The sequence below is a fragment of the Trichoplusia ni genome, chromosome 6 (genome assembly GCF_003590095.1).
Source record: "Trichoplusia ni isolate ovarian cell line Hi5 chromosome 6, tn1, whole genome shotgun sequence".
NCBI classification, from domain to species: domain Eukaryota; kingdom Metazoa; phylum Arthropoda; class Insecta; order Lepidoptera; family Noctuidae; genus Trichoplusia; species Trichoplusia ni.
In genome coordinates, this window is record NC_039483.1 from 6,520,725 (window position 1) to 6,543,057 (window position 22,333).

Consider the following 22,333-nt stretch of genomic DNA (forward strand, 5'->3'; position numbering starts at 1 on the left):
ACGAAGTTTAAAATAATAACCAGTTTAATTTTTTTAATTTTAGAAGCTACTTTTTAATAAAATAAACATAGAGATATATTATGAATGTATTATAAGATATATTATGTTTCTAAGTCAATGAAAATAAACCACTAAAAAAAGATTTCTACCAAAACTTATATCCGAAATCTCCAATTCTACCATTTAGCAAGTTTAACAAAGTTTTGCTTTAATAGCTGGCAACATTTTTAAGTAAGTTTCCGAACGCAATGGTCGACGCACGCATGAGAATTCGAAGAAGCTAAGAAAGTTTGTGAATTCGTGATATTTGTTTTACTTAAATATATTTTATTGCAACAACTATTAAACAAAAGACAAGTGCAAGTTTAACTTAAATTTGTATTGTGATTAAACGTTCGTTTTTAATAAACATTGCTGTGAAGTTCTCAAGTTATAATTTTGTGTCAACAAGTTTACATCCTCACTTGAAAGTTTTTAAAACAAGGCCGTGATAATCAGGTAAGGGTAACTACTTATAAGTCCGGAATATTAAAAAAATACGCGGTTAGTTACTTTTCTCCAGTATTTATTTAGTTTATTAATGTTGAGATTTGGTGAGAAAGTGTTATAAGTAGATAATTGCTTCAAAATTTTATGGTAATCACGGATTCGTTTATTTAGGTGTATGTGAGGCCCTGTATTAATTTACCTTTGCCATAACTACTCACTGTATTCTTCATTTAAATTGTATTTATTGTTGTTTTATAACTTATCTGGCTATTTCCATGTTAAATGGTTATTTAGTAGCAACTTTTAATTGGGTTTGAAGCAATAAAAGCTGCTCAACGTTTTTAAAATGTTCATTATTTACTAAAAGAAACTACTCGGAATCCTCCATACTTATCCATTGTAATGGCCATATAACTATTTAAAATTTCCAGGTTGTTATCCAAGTAAACTTAAAAACCAACTTTTTATAGTACTCTATTAAGTTCATTGAAAATAAATTAAAATCATATGCTCAATTTATTTTTATTTTGCTTCAAAACACGCATGGTTATATGCAACCTTCTACAGGTTTCAATTAATTAAGAAATACAAATAAACATATTCTATTTTAAGTCTGCAAAAAGGTTGAAACATTTTTTAAGGCTGATATACAAAACTCTTTATCGCAGATAACAAAAATATAAAAAAAAAATATTTGAGAACATTCAAAAGCAATTCTGCTTCATTAACCATCTACATGTGACAATAAGTGATTAGTAACAGATCTCACTCAACAACAGAATGCTCCGTCCACCTAGTTCTAGATTCCAAGCCTGCTCTCAAGATGTGTTAAATGACCTTGATTACCCCCTACTGTACATAAATTAACAGTACATTGTTGTCTATTCATATGAAGACTGCTTTTACTATGTGTGTGTGTACGAATAGGGTATTGATACACTTGTAGGTACTTCTTGCTCTGGTGCGTTAAATGTATTCTTTCCTAAAAAAATATTCCTGTTCCAAGGTGCTGGGGGGTTTTAAAAAACACTGAAACCTGAAGATACTTAGGCACAGAACACTTGTATGGTCGACAATTGTCCTACAAAAGATTCAAACTCTAAACACATCACTCTCAGTGGGTTTGGTTTGAGTACATATTGACTCATATTGACATTATATATCAGAAAGTCCAATACTTCCTGAGGTCTTTAATACCTAACATATTTTAAACTTCTGCTAAAACATGTACAAAGTAATAGAGCTTTGAAGCAGTTGAAGAGTGTGATTATGGGTAAAAAGTGGGCAAAAAAAAAATTAACAGATTGTACCTAGAAATTAAAGTCGGCATCCGCAATGTGTCGCATTCGGTAATTATTAACCCATTCGTACTAAAGACTGAAGTAAAAGAAGTATAAATATCATCTTTATTGCATTAACATAAACTTCACATTACATTGCAATGCTCTGGCAATATTACGGCGCCAAGAAGCAAAACAGTATACCTGGGAAACAAGCCAATACACTTACGGATCAATAATTATAGTGTAGAAGTTTGTAGAATAATTCCCATTGACACACAATTGACTTGGAGAATACAGATGATTGTTTGAATTTTTTATTTGCTGTTTAATATGGGCGTAAGTTGATTTCACTTTTCACTTTCGAGCGCGGCTGTTTGAGTTATTATTACCATGAGCAAGGGCTGAATTATTACCGTGTTTAGTTTTTAGGGTCATATAACGCTGCTTGCTATCTAGGTAATTAGAATTATTATAATAAAGATGAAATAACTTAAACTGTAATTAGAATGATTCAAGATTAAAAAGGCCGGTCAAGTATGGGGCTGTCTTCCAGTATTGAGAGTTCCTCACGAAAAGGCTAAAGAAAATAAAACCCGTCCCCAATAGTCGACTATTTTTTCCCACTTCATTTTTAAGACATCTATGCACTGTGGACGTGTTTGATTTTAAGTGCAACGTGTTTATTCATTTCTTTTCCGTTTTATAGTACACGCTTTGAGGAAAAAGGTCGAATATTATCATTGACGAAGATAAAGTACGTAGCTAAACATAGTACAACGTAGCTAAACATAGTACAACGTAGCTATTAGAATATTAAATATAAGCTAAAAGATATAAGAAAAGAAGCCGCATGAGACCAAAACATGTAATCTGGTTCATTTATTAATGGGGATCGTCATTGCCGCAAAAACTTCAATTTCTTAATCTTGCCCTACAAATGAAGGCCTCCCGTTCGCTCCTCGGCTGCCCTTTACTAGGACCAATGCGGATGAATGACAACCCTTTATTCATAGAATGCGAATCAACCATGTATAAGCATAATTCTTAAACAAATATTTCTAGAATATTATAAGCTTATCTATGCAGTGTATTGTACACTTAGTTTTATGCCTAACAGATTGTCTTTCTCAAAGTTAGACATTATTATTATAAACATTGTAATTATCTATGTAGAGACAGTTATTAACTCACAAGCCCACCAGGGGACCTACCGTCACGTCTTACAGTAATATTATTGTGGATTTAGAAGAGAGATGAAGCTCTACCGTGTATTCACATTTCCCCAACCATAATCATTATCATCATCCTAGCCTTTTCCCAACTATGTTGGGATCGCCTTCCAGTCCAACCGGATTCAGCTAAGTACGAGTGTTTTACAAGGAGCGACTGCCTATAATACCTCCTCAACCCAGTTACCTGGGCAATGGTCATGGTGTATTTCCACAACCATAATAGCAACACTTTAAGACGTAGAGCTGGCCCTTAGACAGCCTTCAATACTTCGAACAAATGTCATTATGCGTCATACTATGACAATATCTGAAGGTGCATATATTATGTACTGTTTTAAAAAGTCAAGCGCTTACAGGATTAACACACGTTCACTTTTTATAACAATCGTGTTTCCTTGAGCTGTTTATGTTTTACCTTTCATTGTTTTAGAAGTTATTCTTAGTGTAGCCTTACCTACAACTTATAACTAGAACAGAATATTTTTTTCTGAGGAAAATTCACATTTATCCGCCACTATTAGATCCTTGCCCAGTTCATTATGCAGTACTTTTCTGTTTTACATGTAGCCAATGACACGGGTATCATTTGTCATGAGTCATTTGGGGGTCCCAAATAAAGTGTGTCTTGTATATACATCTTGTACATGGTATTAAGTATTCATTCTCTATAAACGATTAATCGTTGTTTCGTCAAAATTTACACCAGAATACAAGATTATCATTCTCCTGTAAAAACGTTGCAAACTTATCAGAAATCAGAACCACCTTCCTTCGGACATTGTGCCATTCTAAACTGTAACATACAATAATCTGTGATACCGTAGTGGTAAGAAATTTGATTAATTAGCATTTCTCCGGTCGTGTCGGATTGCCGTTCCCTCGGGCTATAAGAGTAAAGGAACAGGGAGTGCATCTGTATTAGCACACCCTTGTGCACCATAATGTCTATAATATGTCCCACACAGCTAGCCGGTCAGGAATGAATAATCATCTCTACCGTCCTACCATCTCAAACAATAATCAATCTACAAGAGTACAATGACTTTGCCATCTATTTCCAAACCCAACTCTTAAGAAACTCACTATTTCAAGATGTTTCTCTCAAGCACCTAGTTAGTCACCTTTTATACAACAGGACGTGTTACAATCTCATTGTCAGCTAATTTAACGCTTGCTACCTTCAACACTAAAAAGCCCAAAAAATCATTCACCATCAATTCGATTCAAGTCCTTATTTCAATCTTCATAGATATCAAAATCAGATATCAATGTTAGCAATAGCTCGCTCTCTTGTTTGTTTGCAAAAAACCCGTCACACTTGTCGCTCTCGTTATGTCAATAGGAATCATTTCTTCTATTTTCCTTCCTATTTTTTCTTAATATATCTAAAGAGTATAAACACAAAGACCGTGGCTGAGTGCCTCATTACGTGTCTCATGCAAATACGTCTAGTTATTTTAAATGTTATTGCCATAATTATACACTTGGTTTCTTTTTTCTCTTTTCGTGTTTAAGATAGTAATTTAAATAGTTACGCTTATTGCTAGTATTCTTATTACGTAGTATAATTAGTAGTCAGAACCAGGTTTTAGATGTCAGTGACTTCTAGTATGATTTGAATTAGCTTTTGAGTCGCTTGCTTTTACTTTGCCGCTTACCTATCAGAAATATTTTATAGCTTGCTTGTATCACCCACGCGTACGCCCTTGTAGATCGCGGACATCGCAGTATCAATCCTATGCCCTTTTTTGTTTGTCAAGCTAAAGCCTTACGAAATATTATCAAAATCGATTGAGTGGTTTACTCGGTAAAGCGAAACAGACTACTAGAATATCTCGAGTATAGTCTTTTGATGTCTGTAGCAAATGACAAACACATGTTTCGTATTAGTTATAGCATCCATCGGTGACAACAGCTAGCTGATAGCCTAGTTGTATTATGTTGGACTACCCAGTTAGGGGATGTAAAAGGTTTATACATTTTAGCACTCATCAATGTCTTTTAGAGTTTGTTTGCTTTCTAGGTTATTTTACTTGCTACCGTGAAAACCGTCAATAACGCGCGGCGGTTTAAAAACTGATAACCAAGTTGTACCTGAACCATTCGAGAAGCAGGATCTGATAAATAACTTAAATTATAGTTTAAGAACTTAAAACTTGAACTGGGTTAAACATTTTGCAATACAGCTGTCTGAAGCTGACAAAATAACTACACTAGTCTACTTTGTGAGAAGAATCGCACGTTAATTAGGCATTGCCAACGTTGAGTGCTTCAAACAAATGATTGCGTTTCATGTGGACATGCTGTGAAGATCACATGTTATACATTCGATGCAAGAATGAATGAAATGATAAATCCGCATCGCTTAAATGTGACACGCTCGCATACTGACCCGGAATGCCGAGATCGACCAATGACTCAATCTTTATGACTGGTATAGGCATACCTATAACAAGTTTGAGGGTAGACTCATGCTATGCTGTATTTTTATATACTAAGCTATGACGAAAATGGTTTTACTGAATAATCTAGTTGTTCAATCATTGGAATCGTATACGTCGTATCTACGAATCTACGTTTAATACTCCAGATTCCAATCTAAGTTAATACTAATTAGTAAGTCGTTCACTGTTCATATATAATTCCCACTTGCCAGCGTGTGACTTCACCCATATGTGATTTGTTCTCTCCGTAGGTAACTTTTATAGTGATTGTAATTTTCTACTTGCTAAGTAAGTAATAATATTTTCACCAATGTAGTGACTGCTCGGATAGCTGAGTCTTACCTTTAGTCACATCCCTAAACTCTCTGTCCGCGACGTGTGGAATCGCCGCTAAGAACATGCATGTTTGCGATCCCCAAAAGCTCGTACCGAGTCCGTGAGATTTTGTGCAAGTGACTAGAATTTTTTGTGAAACCACTCGTTACACGAGGATTCATTCGATAGTACGGGAGTCATTTAAAAAAAAAACATAACTTGGACCTCTTCCTACCCCCAGTAAAGTTATGGTATTATTATGCTTGGTCTTTTACTACACGAGACTTACCTGGCAATGACACAATTACTAGCCTCATTAATTTCAGTCACGCAAAAGACTGTACCTGATAAAACTGGTAAGTATTAAGAATTGACCATGAATATTATTTACACTTGAAGGCACAAGAAACTATCGCTTTCCAAATCAAACATAAAAGAAATTATAATACCAGGTGCAATGATTTAGAAAATCCAGTTACACTTTCGAATGACAAAGATCATAGAAGATGCAAGAGTTCATTTAAGTATCGATGGATCCCGATGTTTCACTTATCCCTACTAATATTATAAATGCGAAAGTAACTCTGTCTGTCTGTCTGTTACGCTTTCACGTCTAAACCACTGAACGGATTTTAATGAAATTTGGTACAGAGATAGAGTTGACCTTGAGGAAGAACATAGGATAGCTTTTAACCCGGACTTTTAAAGAGTTCTCTTGGAAACGCGATATAACCGACATCGGCGCGGGCGAAGCCGCGGGCGAAGCCGCGGGCGAAAAGCTGGTTATCAATAATTAATTTATTACCTTTAATATTGGTTACTATTACTAGTAGTACTAGCGACTGTATGTCAAAGCACTAAAGCTCATTTTCCTTAATGATAACTGTTGTATAGCTGAACGTATCAGACTCTGATGTGATGTAAATGTTAGCATTATGCAACCAACATGCGGGTTCTGTGGTTATCTGACCTGGGTATTCAAATTTAAGTGTATTTGATATCAATGTATATACTCGCGACATGCTATAGTTACGTCTAGAATATCTGTTACCAGTAAATAGGTTTTGGTAATAGATTTTATTTCAAAATGTATCAATATTCGCCCGTCACAATGTTTCTTTAACTTCTAATGGATGGAGATCACATTTAATGCAAGGAAATGGTTGTATAAGGTGATTCTGTTCTTCCTCTTAAATTATACATCGCCGAACTGACCCTTAGTAATGTTAGATACCTTTATCTGATCAAATATATCTAATTTGGGACCAACATAATGTAGAAATAGAATCCAAACACTATTAATTTGTAACTTGAAAAAGATATCAACGGCGCCATTTTTTGCCTTAAGCTTCAATGGACGCTACTTTATAACTGTCTACGGTAATAAGTATAATTTCAAATCTCATGTTTTCAAAAACAATGGCACCACTTATAGTGTCGTGCATGTTGTAACAAACTCATTGAGGTAATTGCCTTCCTGTGTAAGTACATTGATGATTAGACTTTCCATCTCTGTTTACATCGTCTTCCTAGCTTCATCTGAGTATGTTGATGTAGATGGCGCATTCACTTGCTTTCCTTTGATAATAATGTACCTACATTATTTCAATAGTCATTAGATTTGTTTTTGGTTAATTAGATGATTAAATTTGTTGGGTTTAACAAATCAAATAAAAATCATGTTAGTTCGCAAAAATTGAGAGTGATTTTATGCTTTATATTTTTATGTACTAAGCTATAACTATAGTGGTGTGACTGCTTAGCTTACCTACATAATAATAGCAATCGTGTATTAGTAAACGTTTATTTAGATCTTTGTTTAAAGAAAACAATTCAAAAATAATGTTAGCTTACAAAATCCTTATCGAGGTTTGGGACCTAAAAAAATTAATACGAAATACTACAAATTTACGAAATACACATTGAAATAAAAATATTGATCAATTCCAAATCATAAAAAACACGAAAATATCAAATCGACACGAATTTCTAAACGAAATCACCAAAACTTGACCACACCATATTTAATAGAAAACGGCAAACCACGGTTAAACTAAGAAAACAATCGAACGGTTCCACGTTAACCGTAAACCGATGGTTAAATGCTATGAGAACTGTTAACTCACTGTGCATAATTAACAGGTTATGACCAGTTACACAATAAGTTAACTGAAAGCATGACTGAATGGACAATAGTTGACTTTGGTAAGGAAATAGGCAAACGTCAAACTATTTCTTTGGAGAGCGGCAAAGGAAATGATGGCGTAAGGCTTGCAGCTATTGTGGAAATGAAATACCATGATGATGGGGGAAGCATTACGTAAAAGACTTTGATAAAGTGACGACGTAATTGATAGAGGTCTTTAATCACGATGCTTTGACGCCGCGTTGGTTTTGTAGTAATAGCATGGGGTCTAGACGATGCGCGACGGAAAATTCAAATGATGTATTGAGTTGTTGGGGTTTGTTTCTTTTCGCTGACGAGTCAAACGGTAGGATTCCGAAAGTTCTGATTTAATTAGTTAATAATAATGCTCCATGCCCATTGTATGAAGTCTTATTGAAGTTAAATAATAAAATTATAAGAAGGTACTAGTTTAACTTTTTGTTTTATTTCAAAATCCCGTAATTGACCATATCTAATCGATCTGATTCAACAAAGCGAATTTTTCGTGAATTATTATTCAACGTTCCATAGCGCAACTTGTTTAATGCTCTCCACTTAATAAACGTCAGATTAACATATCCCAAAATAACTTCTGAATTTCGAACGTTGCGAATTCTGACATATTAATCTGTGACCAATTTTGCCCGATCAAGTTCATTATTGCGTTTAAACCTATCAGAAACGCTTACACGTTATCTATTAGCAAAGAGTTTCAATAGCGAAACGTTTACCGATTCGTATAGATGTGGAGTCAATTAAAATGGCCGTAAAAAGCCTTTCAACGTACAATAAGTACAATCTACCTCACAGCTTTGGCCATTGTGATGGGCATTGTTCCAAACCAATAAGGTTGATTTTGGCTTCACCTATTGTCTTGCGTTTTGCGGCCTACCGTACAATGGATATAAAAATAAATAGAGACCTCAATTTGTATTGTTTGAGAGGAAGGTCATATGTTATGAAATGCGGTGATGATACAATAGAACTGGTTGTATGTACGTCATTAATCCTAGATACTGTATGAGGCTAGTTAAAGGTACTGCTGTCCTAGCTTAAAATACAATTCAGTTTAATAGCTTTTCGAAATATGGATGCTAAATCCTTAAGTAATGAGCAATATCAAGATATTGGTTGTTGCCTTGACAACAGCCAATAACTTCGTATCGAACCAACAAGCAGATGACTTAGCAATAATTGTAATGGGAAGGCTTTTCTAATCAAAGTAACGTAATAATCAATAAATATTCCTTATAGATTCAGTAAGTTTTAATTTAAATGTTCCAACAGATTATCTATTTGTACTCTGTTCTACAAGAACCTCTATAATGAGCCCTCTTCTGATGTGATTTACGTTTCGCAGTTTTCTGACCCATTTCTCGTCAATAGTGAGCTGTTGTTCAATAAAAACCCGTTGCTCGTGACAAAGCACGTCCGGAAGTTACGCTGAATTATCTTACTCCTCATCAAAATTTACACACTTTTTACTATTTGACAAAAACTTTGGAAGACCACCCGCAGTCCTTGATCAAACAAAAAGCTTTGAACAAAAAGTTGACTGTAAAACTTCGAGGCTTTACAGTTTAGTTAGGTTTATTTAGTTTTAGGACGAACGTGATAAAAAAATAAACAGTTCTTGTTTCTTAAAATTTTTTGTTGTGATAAAGTCTAAAGTCTGTCTAAATTTCTAAAGTCTACCGTTTCGTGTTCAATTCGATTGCTACTGTCGTGGCAAGGCAGGGTGCCTTGGTCTGTATTGCTTTAAATAAATAAGATTGTTTTTATGTGACAAATGCAGTTTTCTAAACGTCCACTCTGGCCTCTGTAAATGTACCTGTCAATTCTGGTGCCCCATACACACTTAATCTTGATCCTGATCTGCTTACTCAATTCATGAGCATGAACAAAAAAGATTGACGTTCAATTTATTGACTTCACGATCGCGATCATGGACTGATGGATTTGATTGAAGGGGATTGCGATCGAAATCAAGCATTTACTTCTATTTCTATTCAGTATTACCAACTGTAGTCTAAAATTCTAAATATTCTTATTTAATCCATTTGCATTCGTGACATGTGTAGTGATTAAACGATTCGTAAGTTTAAAATGTCGTAAGAAACTAGAAACTAAGAACATATAAGGAAGCCGTCTAGACAACTTGGATATCTTCCGCAATGTAAATGATACTTAGAAAACTGCATGTAATTTTAGTCATACGTTACGAAAGTTACATATCTTTGAAAGACCTCGATTTTAATGACAAATACTGTGGAATATTTAAATTAGGCTTAATAAATTAAAGCAGAAATATGAATGCACGAGACTTCGCATATTTCGCAAATTATGTATGATGCATTTTCTGCAATAGCATGTATAGTTTTTATAAAGAACGATCTTCTGAAATACCAATTAAAATAACATACCCATTCTTTACCATAAATTAATACATTAACAAATATTGAACGTCAAAACCTTATTGCTTACATATTAAGACTTTACCAACATCGAAACTATACAGATCTTGAATACTGCTCAGCTCATTTGTCTATCAAAAGACAATAATCCAGCTAACTATACAACGGAGACCGAAAGCAACTTCCCGGTTCAAAGTCTTAGTAGCAGTTCGTTCACAAGATAATAATTTGACGTGGGATCTCTTTTATATCATCCTTTGCTTGTCTAACTGGTATCACAAGGTTCTCATATTAAAAACCTCCGAACACAACCTAACATGTACGTGATTGTTTTACATAAAAAGTTTACGTAGGATTGTCTCAAGTTACCCAAACAACAAAATCGGTTGTCGCAATCGATGAATCAATACGGTCTCGGTTTCGAAAATCTGATATCTAGAACAGTTTATTGACGGCTGAAACTAGTCCTAACTGGGTGTTGTATTGTTTGAAACCAGAATACAGTTGCTGTTTCGCAAAGTACCAACGTGACATTTTGAAAGTTGCATGTACTTTCTTAATTATTATATCAATGCAAACGGCGAAAAATGGCATTGTAAGGATTCCAAATATGGGAATCTGGAATCGCTAATCTGCAGTCACCAATGTTTTTACCTTCCATGATACTGGAGTAGGTCTGTTCACAGCTGGGGGTCATCCGTAGGTTAGCATTGTAAATAAGAAGTTGATCAGCATGGTCGGTACCTTTGAACTGGTTTTACTGGTGTGGTGACTGGAGGGATTTGGGAAGAGTATGGGCAAAAAAAATGTTCTTTCTTGTTATCTAAATTGCATTGCACTTTCTTCTGCATTGGAACAGTTCAAAGTCTGCTATAATTTTACGTAACAGCCGGTTCACACGTGGTCTCCGAGTTTTTCCGGATACAGTAAAAATTATAAACACTTCCGTATTTATTTTCCGGAGTCACTTGGAGATTCTTATCCACAGAAATTGCATGAGTCAGACAGAGTATGACTTGAGTCATTAAGATCAACATTTTGAAAGTGTCTTAAATACACGCAGATACCTTAATAAGGATAGAAACTTCGTCTTAAAAACATTGAACATTCAATGTTAGTTAAAAGTAATGATATCTCAAATATTTCCTTAAAACCCCAATTAAATCAATAACACGCGAACTCAGGCCCTGAAACAGAAATTTTAATGAACGCCTTTACGTAATTGCATGCCATTTCACATGATTGTTCGTAACTGTTGGTCATATAACAATGACCTTATCGGCAACTATGCGTAACGTGTGGCGTTTGGGGTTCTCGTTGCATTTGTTTCTGTCAACTTGTGAATTTAAATTACGAGCGTTATGAGTACTCGGTTGTATATTTGAACAGTAACTAAAAAGGAACTCGTATACAATATGTGCGTAATATATTTGTCATGAGATTTAAATAACTCTATGTGCAGGAATGGCTGAGGATTTGGAAAGTTCAGCTTTTAATACCGATACTTTATGAGCTCTGCGGGTAAAAAATCCTGAGGTTCAAAAATTTTTGCAGCATTTTCATTAAATCTGCTAGCTTTTTTGCATTGCCATCATTTACACCTAATTGCAATGCATTGCCACATAAAGGCTAAACAGTTCAGATACTAAGAATCTGTCACCATTTCTTGTTCCGAGGGGGAAGAAGTCTATGAGGATGTCCCCCGCCATCGGTCATAGTGGTTTATGATAGTCGACATGTCTCACCGAGCTCAAGATAAATCTATACTGATATGGGACGAAACGGATCTCTCGCTTTATGTTAGCTATCCAATAAATGTAGAGCATGCATAGTTTGCTTATAGCGTAGTCGCGAAGCAATGTTTTACAAAACGAATAATCAATTGTAGTGTAATCCCGCGACCGATGTGACGAAGTATTTTGAAGAGGAATGCCTGTCAACCTATGGTCTACTAAATCTTAAAAAGGTTGTCCGGTACTCGTAACTCAAAAATGTCGTTTTTTATTTATTTAATAATGATTTAGGTACTCATGCGTATTTATCGAGACTACGTCGCCGGCTGGATCCGAAACTAATCGGCCTATACCGATGAATACGTGCGAACAAAGCGATATTAAATAAAGACTTATGAATCTGCATCACGTTTACTATAACCACGTTTAATATATAAAGTTAATCTTAAAATGGGCCAATCCAATTGCAGCGCTTCGTCCTATCTCAGCTAGTTGACAGAATTGTTTTGAAGAATTGTTCTAAGTATTTCACGTCTATTGGTTGTATGGTTGTTTCTGTATTCTGTTTCCAGTTTAAAAACATTTGGGTATTCCAATGACCTTATGTTACGGGCACCGATGCTTGACGTGACGCGTGGATACCCCGCGTCCGTTACATCTGCCCATTGTCAAGGTTGAAAGGATTCATTAGTTGCCGTATACTGATTTGTGTAATTACTTGGAATTATACTTGAATATGTGTTATGGATAACGGTACTTAATGCTGTGGAAGTAGGTTGAAATTTTAATTACATGGTTGAAGGGATATTTTATAGGCGATCGTATTATCTTCCCTTTCAACACAGCTGCTGGACATTTTGTGTCTCTGACCATATTGTGGACCTAAAGCAAGCAAAGTCTACTCAGACAGTCAAGTTGATCTTTTTGTGACAACAATGATCATAGTATTTCATACGTTAATCAGTCGTCCTGAAAAACCCGTTTAAACTAAATGTATTGGCCTTGGAGACTAGAATGCATAATACATACTTGTTTGATCTTAACGACCTACTATTACCCAAATGTAGTCGAATGCCTCTAAACATTTAACGAACACCCACAATTGCATAAAACCTTCATTGAGAATCGTAACACACTAAGTTTCTATATCAACAACGTCTTCGTGACAATTAACACTTCATACTGTGTTAGTAGTCACAGTCTCACTACCATACATTCTCCTAAGACCATTTTTTCCATACATTCCTTTGACGAGACACTGGTTGTCCGATATTTCTCCTTTCCCACATACAATGCGATAGCAAGTGTTTCCTATGAATTAAACATAACATTGTACATAGGGTGAAATCGTAACGCATTATAGATTTTATAAATAGAAAGTGGCCCAAATCGATTTAAAGCCTCATGTGCGTCTAAATGTATGAATGTGAGAATGGCGATTTGTGAATGTTCGCCTTTGCATATTAAATGTAATCTATAATATCGATTATTGTGATCGAATAGCATCGATATGATTTATGTATGCATGCTCGATTGCCCGTGCTCATAATTGATGTTATGACAAAGAATTATGACGATAAATTGGTATATCATCCATCCATCACGTACGTGTATTTTGAAGTAGCTATAATAAAGATTTTAACGCTGTCATTTTTGTGTTCAAATATTTCTCCTCTAATTTTATAATGCTAGTTAATCTAAGACTTATCATTCGCCTGTGATAACGTTTTAATTTGTTATTTTTGGAAACATGTTTTTGAAATTTTAGTGACGATACACACATTATTAAACCTGTTAAGAATACATTTTGGAAAAAGAAATAGACATGGTACTGACCTCTAATAACGGGACCAGGATAGGAACAATCTGGAGGATTCTGCATGCCCAAAATTAAAAAAAAGTGAAGTAAAGTTATAATAAGTAAATATGAACCCTTGATAAGGATTCCCTTAAAACCTTTTACATAATTTGACATTCTGACCAAACACTAAAATATTGTTTAAATGTTAATTAATATTAGAAGCGAAAGTACCTACTTAAAGCTAGAAGATTTAATTATATTCTTATTTACCTATTTATTTCTATTTCCAATAAGAAATTATATTCCGACAACTTTACTGCGCAATGACCGGTTCTTATTCCAATCATATAAATATTAACACATTGTAAATATTACGCCGTCTATCGTCTTCTTAACCTTGAATATAAATGTCGGAGAATGAGTCTAGATTTTTTATGTTTTTTCCTAATAAATGTCGAAAGCAATGTAAAGATAAATTTTCGTAAAAGACAAATGTCAGATGACCACTGGAGCAAATAAAATAACCCAATTAAGTATCCCTAAATGGCTAAAATTAGAAAGAAAATTGAAGTAGGCTCAGATGGAGATGACGAAGTTGAGGACTATGAAAAACCAGCAGATCATAGAACTGGGCTAGAGGGTCAATAGAGGGAGTAGAGAAAGAATACTTTATCCAGTAACGCAACTAGAATACATTTTAATAGCTATGTTCTATGCATGTAGCTTTTATGTAAAATCCGTGTTTCCCATTAAGATTTCAAGAGCCAAGAATCATGTTTCCACACCCTAAATATTTAGCCACCATTTACCATGTCACCCTAAAAACGAAGCCTACAACAACTACTCTTTCTGATATAGAAATCAAGATCGTTTCAATCTAAACGAACCTAATGATTAGTCAAGAAATTAAACCTTCTACTCTACTGACCCACTTTCGCTTACATAAAAAAGGTCCACTATTTACTACAGCCAGTTGTTTCTAACCATCACGTCCGATCCCAGGGGCCTTCCACCAGATCTTGATGCAAGTCTTTGATGATTGTTAAAAAGAGATGCAGCTATACGCCGGCGTATACACTGTCTCGCTCACACACCTTTAATGTTCTTAGTTAGACATCATGGTATGGACCCCCCGATGCTATAGACCGTTACCGAGGGATGGCATGTGGAGAATTTCCGCGCCTGCGCACTGGCTCGACCATATGCCATCATGTGATGCGTCAGTAACTACCTATTTATAAATATTACAGCAATATTTTTATGCATAGTAAACCTTTTTGCCTTGAACGGTTTTTGTTAAATTGTTGTGTGGTTGACGTCAAGTACTTTGTCGTAATTGACTCTGAAGAATACGATTATATTTGTCGAATTATTAATATACAAGGGTCATATATTTATTCACTTTAAAAGTGAGAGAGTTTAGGTACCTAATTCAAATTGTTTGATTGGCGCTAAAATATATATTTGCAAAATCGAGCTGTGTAATGTTAACAAATTAATTTCATGCTGTAATCATGAAGGACGTACAAAACGTGTTACATGTTAAAACCTCCTTGTTAGTCATTTGATCAAGAATAAAAAGCTCGGCCAGAATTACGTCATTGCAATCCGCAGTCACCACGTGTGATATTTGCATTTCCGCAATGCAGTAGCAGAATCTAAACAATCATTATTTAACACGTAATCTTCGTTTATTTTAAAAACACTTCTACTAAAATTTGAATACAACACCGCCTGTCATTGCACAGCCTAAAATAATCAGAAAATAAGATATTTTAATTCCGTGTGCATCAGACCATGTAATATTCAACTATAATAATGAAACTTTCGTCGCAAATTGTTTTCACCGCTTAATGTCAGTTGAAAACCGGACACGCGATATTAGATCGTGAGATCATAGCTATCTTGTTTTTTTTTTAATATGAGGTTCGAGTATCTTGATTTAGCGGTCACAAAGGCTATTCCCAGACGATTAGTATTTGTTTTTACTTTCTAGGGTTTAATAACCTGTTGAAGCTGTATTTAGATGCTTTAAAAGAATCTTGTAATCAATCTGGTGGTATGAGAGTATGATTGCCAAGTCAAATGTCGTTTTGTTTTAATACCGGCATGAAGCAATGTATTATTTTTGAATTTATTAATTGCTAAAAAGGTTGAAGGGAAGCAGTACACCGGCCTTAACTCTGACGCCTGGTGCAACAGCCGCACAAAAAGAAAGAGGTCTGTTTTCGGACCTTTTTTCTAGGTCTTTAGATAGACTAATAAAGCGGCACCAGGACTATAGCGAGAAATGTTTAATACCTTAATCCCTTCTTGCATGAAAGTTTGCATATAGCTAGGTTTTAAGTAAATAACGTATCGGATGAACTGAACACCTTCAACTTTCTTGAAGTCGGTTAAAAATAAATATATCTCATCTGCGTGTAAGTGTATTCTTAGAAGTCTGTTGTTTCATGGTCAAATCGGTTTTCAGCAAAATCCGATGAGATTTAAAGCTGACGTATCTTGGTAGTAAGAACTGATTTCATACAGTGTGCCTTTGTTAAAACTCTGCAAGTAAATGAATGCTCCAACAGCCTCTGCCATAATAAATGAATGTTGTATAGCTTCCTAATGAAGATGACTTCATATAATGATGATTTGAGCTTGTCCTTAAACGCTTGAAGCGAACCAACGAAAATACTTCCTTAAAATAATTTCTTGATAATTCGCGTTACAAATTAATTTCATTACGAGACACTTACAGTGATAAGCCACTTATTATTATGCAACTCGATATCTCCAGTAAGTTCAATTTGTTTTTACATAATTACTAAATGAAACGTTTTTAAAAGTAAATGGGTATCCGGAAACAAAATAAAAGCCGGTTTCAGTATTCTTATCTAAACAGACATTGCTAAGTGATCCAATTTAATCCGCGTACTGCGACGTGATTTTAACCGGTGTCAATTTACATTCTTAATAAAATTTTGATTCGCGGAAGTTTACTAAAATTATCAATTTCACTTTTACTTTAATGCAGTAAAAACGATATTAAAAGCAATCATTTTGCGACTTAAACAAGATTATATAATAATTATGTAAGAAATGTAACAAGGATTTGGATTAAATTCAAACTCTCGATCGTTGACCTTGGGTGTGATTCGCCCGCAAATTCCCAGATTTGAATCTGACGCGTTAAAAATAAGAGCTTATGGAGTAGACGCTCTTATTTGTAACGCGTAAGAAATAATAATTACATAATAAACAAAACCAAATGCGACCAATTAAAATGCACTTAATAATTAACAATAGTAAACCTTCATAACGTATTTTTTTATTTTATTGTTTCAGATTTTCTTAAAACCCGTGCGAAGATACGTTAAAGGGAAACGGTTATGACGGTACCAGATGGTTCTAACAATGGCGACAGAAACACAATCCCACAACTTGAATAGCTAGAAAACATAATAAAAACACGACGTCAATTAACTCAGCTATGTGAAAAATAATGTGATATAACGCCATCTAGCGGATTCTTGATGAACTAAGTAGTGAAAGTGGTTGGGTTTTTAAACAAGCAAGATGAAGTTGAATTTGTTTAAACGGTCTATGATATTCGCGACGTTTTTTGGGTCGTGTTTGTGTATAGCGCTGATCGTGGCGTCTTTGGGTACTACGCATTGGATAGATGCGCGTGCGCGGCGTACCTCGAACCCCTTGGAGTCGGAGGGAAGAATCAGTTTTGGACTCTTCGAGGGCAGAAAAGAATTGAATCCAGGATATGGATTGAGAGTCAGAGATTTTAGTGGTGAGTAAGCTGCAATATATTAATATGTTTGATAATATAAGTATATGTATGTTATATGAGATATTTCGGACTATCAGGACACTGTAACAGATAACTTCTTTGCTAAGATTTCGCCCATTTGAGAAACAACTGTTATGACTTTCTTATTGCTCTTGTAGCCATGCAGTCCTTTTAGGTATTAGACAATATGACTCAAACTTTTTCTCATCAAGAGAACGCTTCTTTATAAAAAACTCTAATTAAAATAACAGATTGAGACAAAACTATCTTGGCTCAAATGACAGTATGTTTTAGCAAGCTACCATAAGCATAATATAATAGTAGAAAATCGCTTATTGATCTCAAAGTGCAACAGTTTTTACTGTTTTATGAGACCCAACCTAGCTTACAAGTTTTTATACACCTTTCTTAAATAATAAAAAAATAAATACATTGGTGTTTGATCCCAATGCTGCTGAAAAACTAAACCAATGCATGTACGAGCTTATTCAAAATGTTTATAATACAAGACACTATATGTATTTCACCATCTAACAACATCCTGTATAATCTCATCTTAGTTTAAAAACCAGAACAACAATACTCGTCATTGCTAAAGCTTTGATAAGATCAGATTGCATGTTGTAATCCATTCAAAGTCATTGCGTTTGACAAACGCCTGTACCATCATAGTTCCTAACACTCCTTTGAGTAAGACTTGCTGTGCAAGCGTGACAGCGCACTGCACTGTAGACTGCGTCTCTTTTCAACACTTGCAATAATATAAATTTATGAGGTGTTGGTAGGTGATCAGGTTTATGATGAATGTCTAGATTATGTTCGTTTAATGTCACATTGTCTGCATAAGTAATGGACTTGTTTTGTCTTATTAGCTAAGGCATGTAACTCTACCATTTTTATGTCTCGTAAGTTATATGAACATTACAATTGTTTTAATATTGTCTATTGGTGGGACAGTGAAGTTTTTAAGAGCTTACTATGCTCATCATTTATTAAATTAATTGACTTTTTTATTGTATTAAAATTCATCTAGATACGCGGTAGCGTGTCAAGCCAACTTCAAGTAAAATTTGTTTCTTAAGTTTAGGATTTGAAGCTACAAACTTGGACTTGGCAATCCAGCTGTCAAACCAACTCGATCCCAAATGACTAGGAATAACAAAATAATAATTCTATTTCAAAAAACATTACCTAACCATCGTTTTTTATCATTTTCAGTAAAGGCCGGCACCCACCCATCCCGGCGATGGGCGTGGTGCGGTACAGCAGCGCTATTGGCCGCGTCGCTACTGTCTGCGGGCGGCGCGTGTGTACTCGCAGCGTTGGGATCAGCCGCGAGAGCGCGCTGTCCGCCGCGACCGTTACTTGTCAGCAACTCTTTAGCAGGTGACTGTTTTTTGTCACTGTATTGCACTGGGCCCCAATTCTGCAATTTACAATGGCCGATGGATGAATGAAAATTGGCTTAAAATTGCACTTCGTATTCTCTTAAGCATTTTTCCTACTCAAACATTGGAAATTTAGTATGAGACGGTACACTCAAGGTCAATACAATGAATTTTCAATTATTGTGTTGGCATAATGCTGAGAGTAGGAATAATTTCAAATTTAATCCAATTGCCATTCATTCATTGGCCAATGTAAATGTCAGAATCGGGGCCCTGTTAGGCGAGTGGTTGAACATATCACGCTACAGAATGTTAGTGATGTGTCATGGGTTTGATCCCTGCGAAGAAGAAGCATTTGTGTGATCCACGAATGCTTGTCCTGAGTCTGGGTTGTGCATGTAACTGGAATTTTTGGGAAGCTTTTGGCGAACAACTATTTAAGAAAAAATATGTTCGAAACCATTTCCACGATGGCAGCTTGTGCGGCTGGTGCAAAATCGGTTGCAATCTATGAGTGTGGATCATCACGATTGCTCATTGTGGATTTGCGATTACAGATTCCCTTACGACTGTTTAGTTAAGGCACAATATACGTAAGACCAATACTTTGTTTTTCTAATTGTACCTTATCACTTTTCAGTGCTATTCAGCCTTGGAGCGATAGCAGTATGGCTGACGGAGTACTTCTTAAGGTTACAACATAACGTCATGTCAGATGAGGACCTCGCTAATACCTGGACTTCAGACGAAACCGCTGACCTTGGACTTTCCTTCTGGTAAGAATTTTCATAGGTTTGTTTTTAAAAAAAAAGGGATTGTTCTTAAAAGTTACGCCATCCACATGTACTCTAGTTTATCAAATATCTTTTCTTAAAAACAAGCTGGATGTACAAAGAGAAATAATAGGAAAGAGGCCTTTGTTCCAGTGGAAAATCTCTGGTTAAATACAGGTAAAATACTATGCATTGCTTTGTTCGCAGGTAAAATAATTTTATACAGTAATAAAAGGTCTTCATACAAGTTACTTGAAAAAAAAATCAAAAATGAACACCAAGTAAATTATGTTTTTTTTTACGTACGAAGACAGCCTAAGAACTAGCTTTCTAAGAATGCTTGAGCAGTATAAACGATATACATTTTCATTTGTATTATCCACCCTTTGTTAAAATTCACACTGTGATATCCCACTATCTTTACCATTCCGCATGTCAGTGACAAAGCTAGCTTTACCTCATACTGTAACTTTTAGCATTTCGTTCCGCACATATTCTTAATCATCACTATTTATTTTCCAGGCTAGTGGTAGCAGCAAGTATTGCGGCATTCGTCAACAACATTTGCATCCTCATAGCGATGGCCGACGGCCGCGACATCGACACGATAGCACCTGCCTTAGAAGAGAAAGTCAATGGAGCTATTATGTTGTACTAAGATATATTAAACCCCTGTCGAACCTAGATAATACTTTAGACTGGCAATTAAAAAAAAGTATGTAATGGGTTGCTCGACAGAATTAATGACTTTAACTAATCTAAGTTGAAAATTGAACCCGCACAAAGTGATGCCTAGCAAAGGGGAAGCAGAGAACTCCCCCCCTCTCATAATCTCAGCTCAGCAGTGAGACAACATTGACTTATAATAATAAAAATAATGTTGGACTACCGATTTGACATAGTAGAAACAACTTCTGGGTGTTGTTGCCCGGAAGTTGCTGTTACTATCTCTATCTCGAGCCCAGCTAAAACATCCCACTGCTGCGCCAAGGCCTTACTCTTAGAGAAGAACTTAGTAAGGATATTCATGTTCATGTAAAAGAAGCCAGTTTATTGTGTTATAATAATAGCCATTAATTGGTTCAGTCGGTAAGTAGTAGTAGTACTTAATTTTGACAGCTCTGTCGGTAAAGGAATATTTAAATAAGCGCCATCTATTGATTAACATAAATGACAGTATTTTTGACACATAATACGAATCTCAATGTAAAACCCCACTTCGTTTCACCTCACTAATGTTTTAAAGATTTTAACTGAGTATAAGACGCCTATAGGGTCTATGTTTGTTGCCTTTGACACTTTTTGAACAGAATTAGGTCTAGCCACAATACAAAGGTTTAATATATTAACATAACTTTAAGATGTTAAGGCTGAATGTTAGTACATAAGCTTGTTATTAATAGTTGTGAATTAATCCGTCCAATTAGGATAACGTTGTACATTCTATATTCTATACTTGTAGTACCAACTGCGTGTCATTGGTAACAGGAATCTCAACCTTATTGTATCAGTTTATAAGTGTCTTTCTACAAGTGGTATCTCTTTTTTACACGATAAGTAATAAGGAATGTATTGTGTCGCGTAAGAGTGTAATCCTTGTGTCGCGGAGGGTTTACAAACATTCAAGTCACATGGCACAGGGACAAAGACACCCAGACTCAGAAAAATCATTAATTTGTGGATCTCACAAATGCTTGTCCTACGCGGGGCTTGACACTGCTAGTCTTCGCGCATAGTGGGTTAAGCGATCCGCGTTATACTCACGTTGACTGAAATAAAGCTTTTCAAATATTAGAAAAACATTTTTTTTATAAATTTTTAGTTATCGCTCGTAGGAGTATCACTTCTACTATTGAGACATTAGCTGTTTGTTTAAGGGGAGATGACAGTGTTGCCGATGATACGCAAACGACTTTATGTAGTTTAATTAGTATTATACAAAAGGGTATTTAATCACAAAATCTAACTAGTCCGTCGGATATATACCCAAAAAATACGAAAACATTTTTTATAATAACTTTCATGAGGCGGATTCTTAATTATTTATTTAGCAAGGGAACCCTTACTAAAGAGTTTTATCAGGTTAGACGTGGGTAGCAAGTCGGAGCTGTTCGACGCGCTTCCCCGCCGCCACAGGGACATGAAAGACTCCGGTTAGGTCCAAAATTAGTTGAGCTACACCAATAAATATGCGTGAATAAACCTTCGCATCATTTAAGTAGAATGAGCCTCACGAAAGTTAACAGTCAACCTATTCAGACTAATTCGATTTTGTGCCAAATACCCTGTTTTATATCTATTCAATTTTATAGAATCACATAAAAGTATATTCTATTCTATTCACATAATTTTATTGTATAAATTCCTCACTTACACTAATGAAGATCGAAAAGCTATTATTATTCTAAATTAGTTTAAAACCTTTAAGACTATTAATTTATTTGACATTTATCGATTTATTTTTGGTATTATGACTTATTTATTCTGATCTTAAAATAGTGTTA

General features: G+C 35.2%; 1 protein-coding gene across 1 annotated transcript; it reads left to right on the plus strand.

Annotated features, from left to right (window-relative positions):
- The first annotated feature begins 180 nt into the window (after window positions 1-180).
- LOC113494766 lies at window positions 181-22,032 on the plus strand. Its single transcript, XM_026873218.1, has 5 exons — window positions 181-498; window positions 17,212-17,668; window positions 18,887-19,054; window positions 19,697-19,832; window positions 20,352-22,032. The coding sequence occupies exons 2-5, from the start codon at window positions 17,443-17,445 to the stop codon at window positions 20,485-20,487; spliced, it is 666 nt and encodes a 221-aa protein (XP_026729019.1). The 5' UTR covers window positions 181-498; window positions 17,212-17,442; the 3' UTR covers window positions 20,488-22,032.
- Window positions 22,033-22,333: the final 301 nt, after the last annotated feature.

Excerpts from the sequence above, each read along its gene's own strand:
- LOC113494766 (XM_026873218.1), top strand. The coding sequence starts at position 17,443 with ATGAAGTTGAATTTGTTTAAACGGTCTATGATATTCGCGACGTTTTTT. Across the intron at positions 17,669-18,886 it reads GAGAGTCAGAGATTTTAGTG|TAAAGGCCGGCACCCACCCA; the intron begins GTGAGTAAGCTG and ends TATCATTTTCAG. Across the intron at positions 19,055-19,696 it reads TGTCAGCAACTCTTTAGCAG|TGCTATTCAGCCTTGGAGCG; the intron begins GTGACTGTTTTT and ends ATCACTTTTCAG.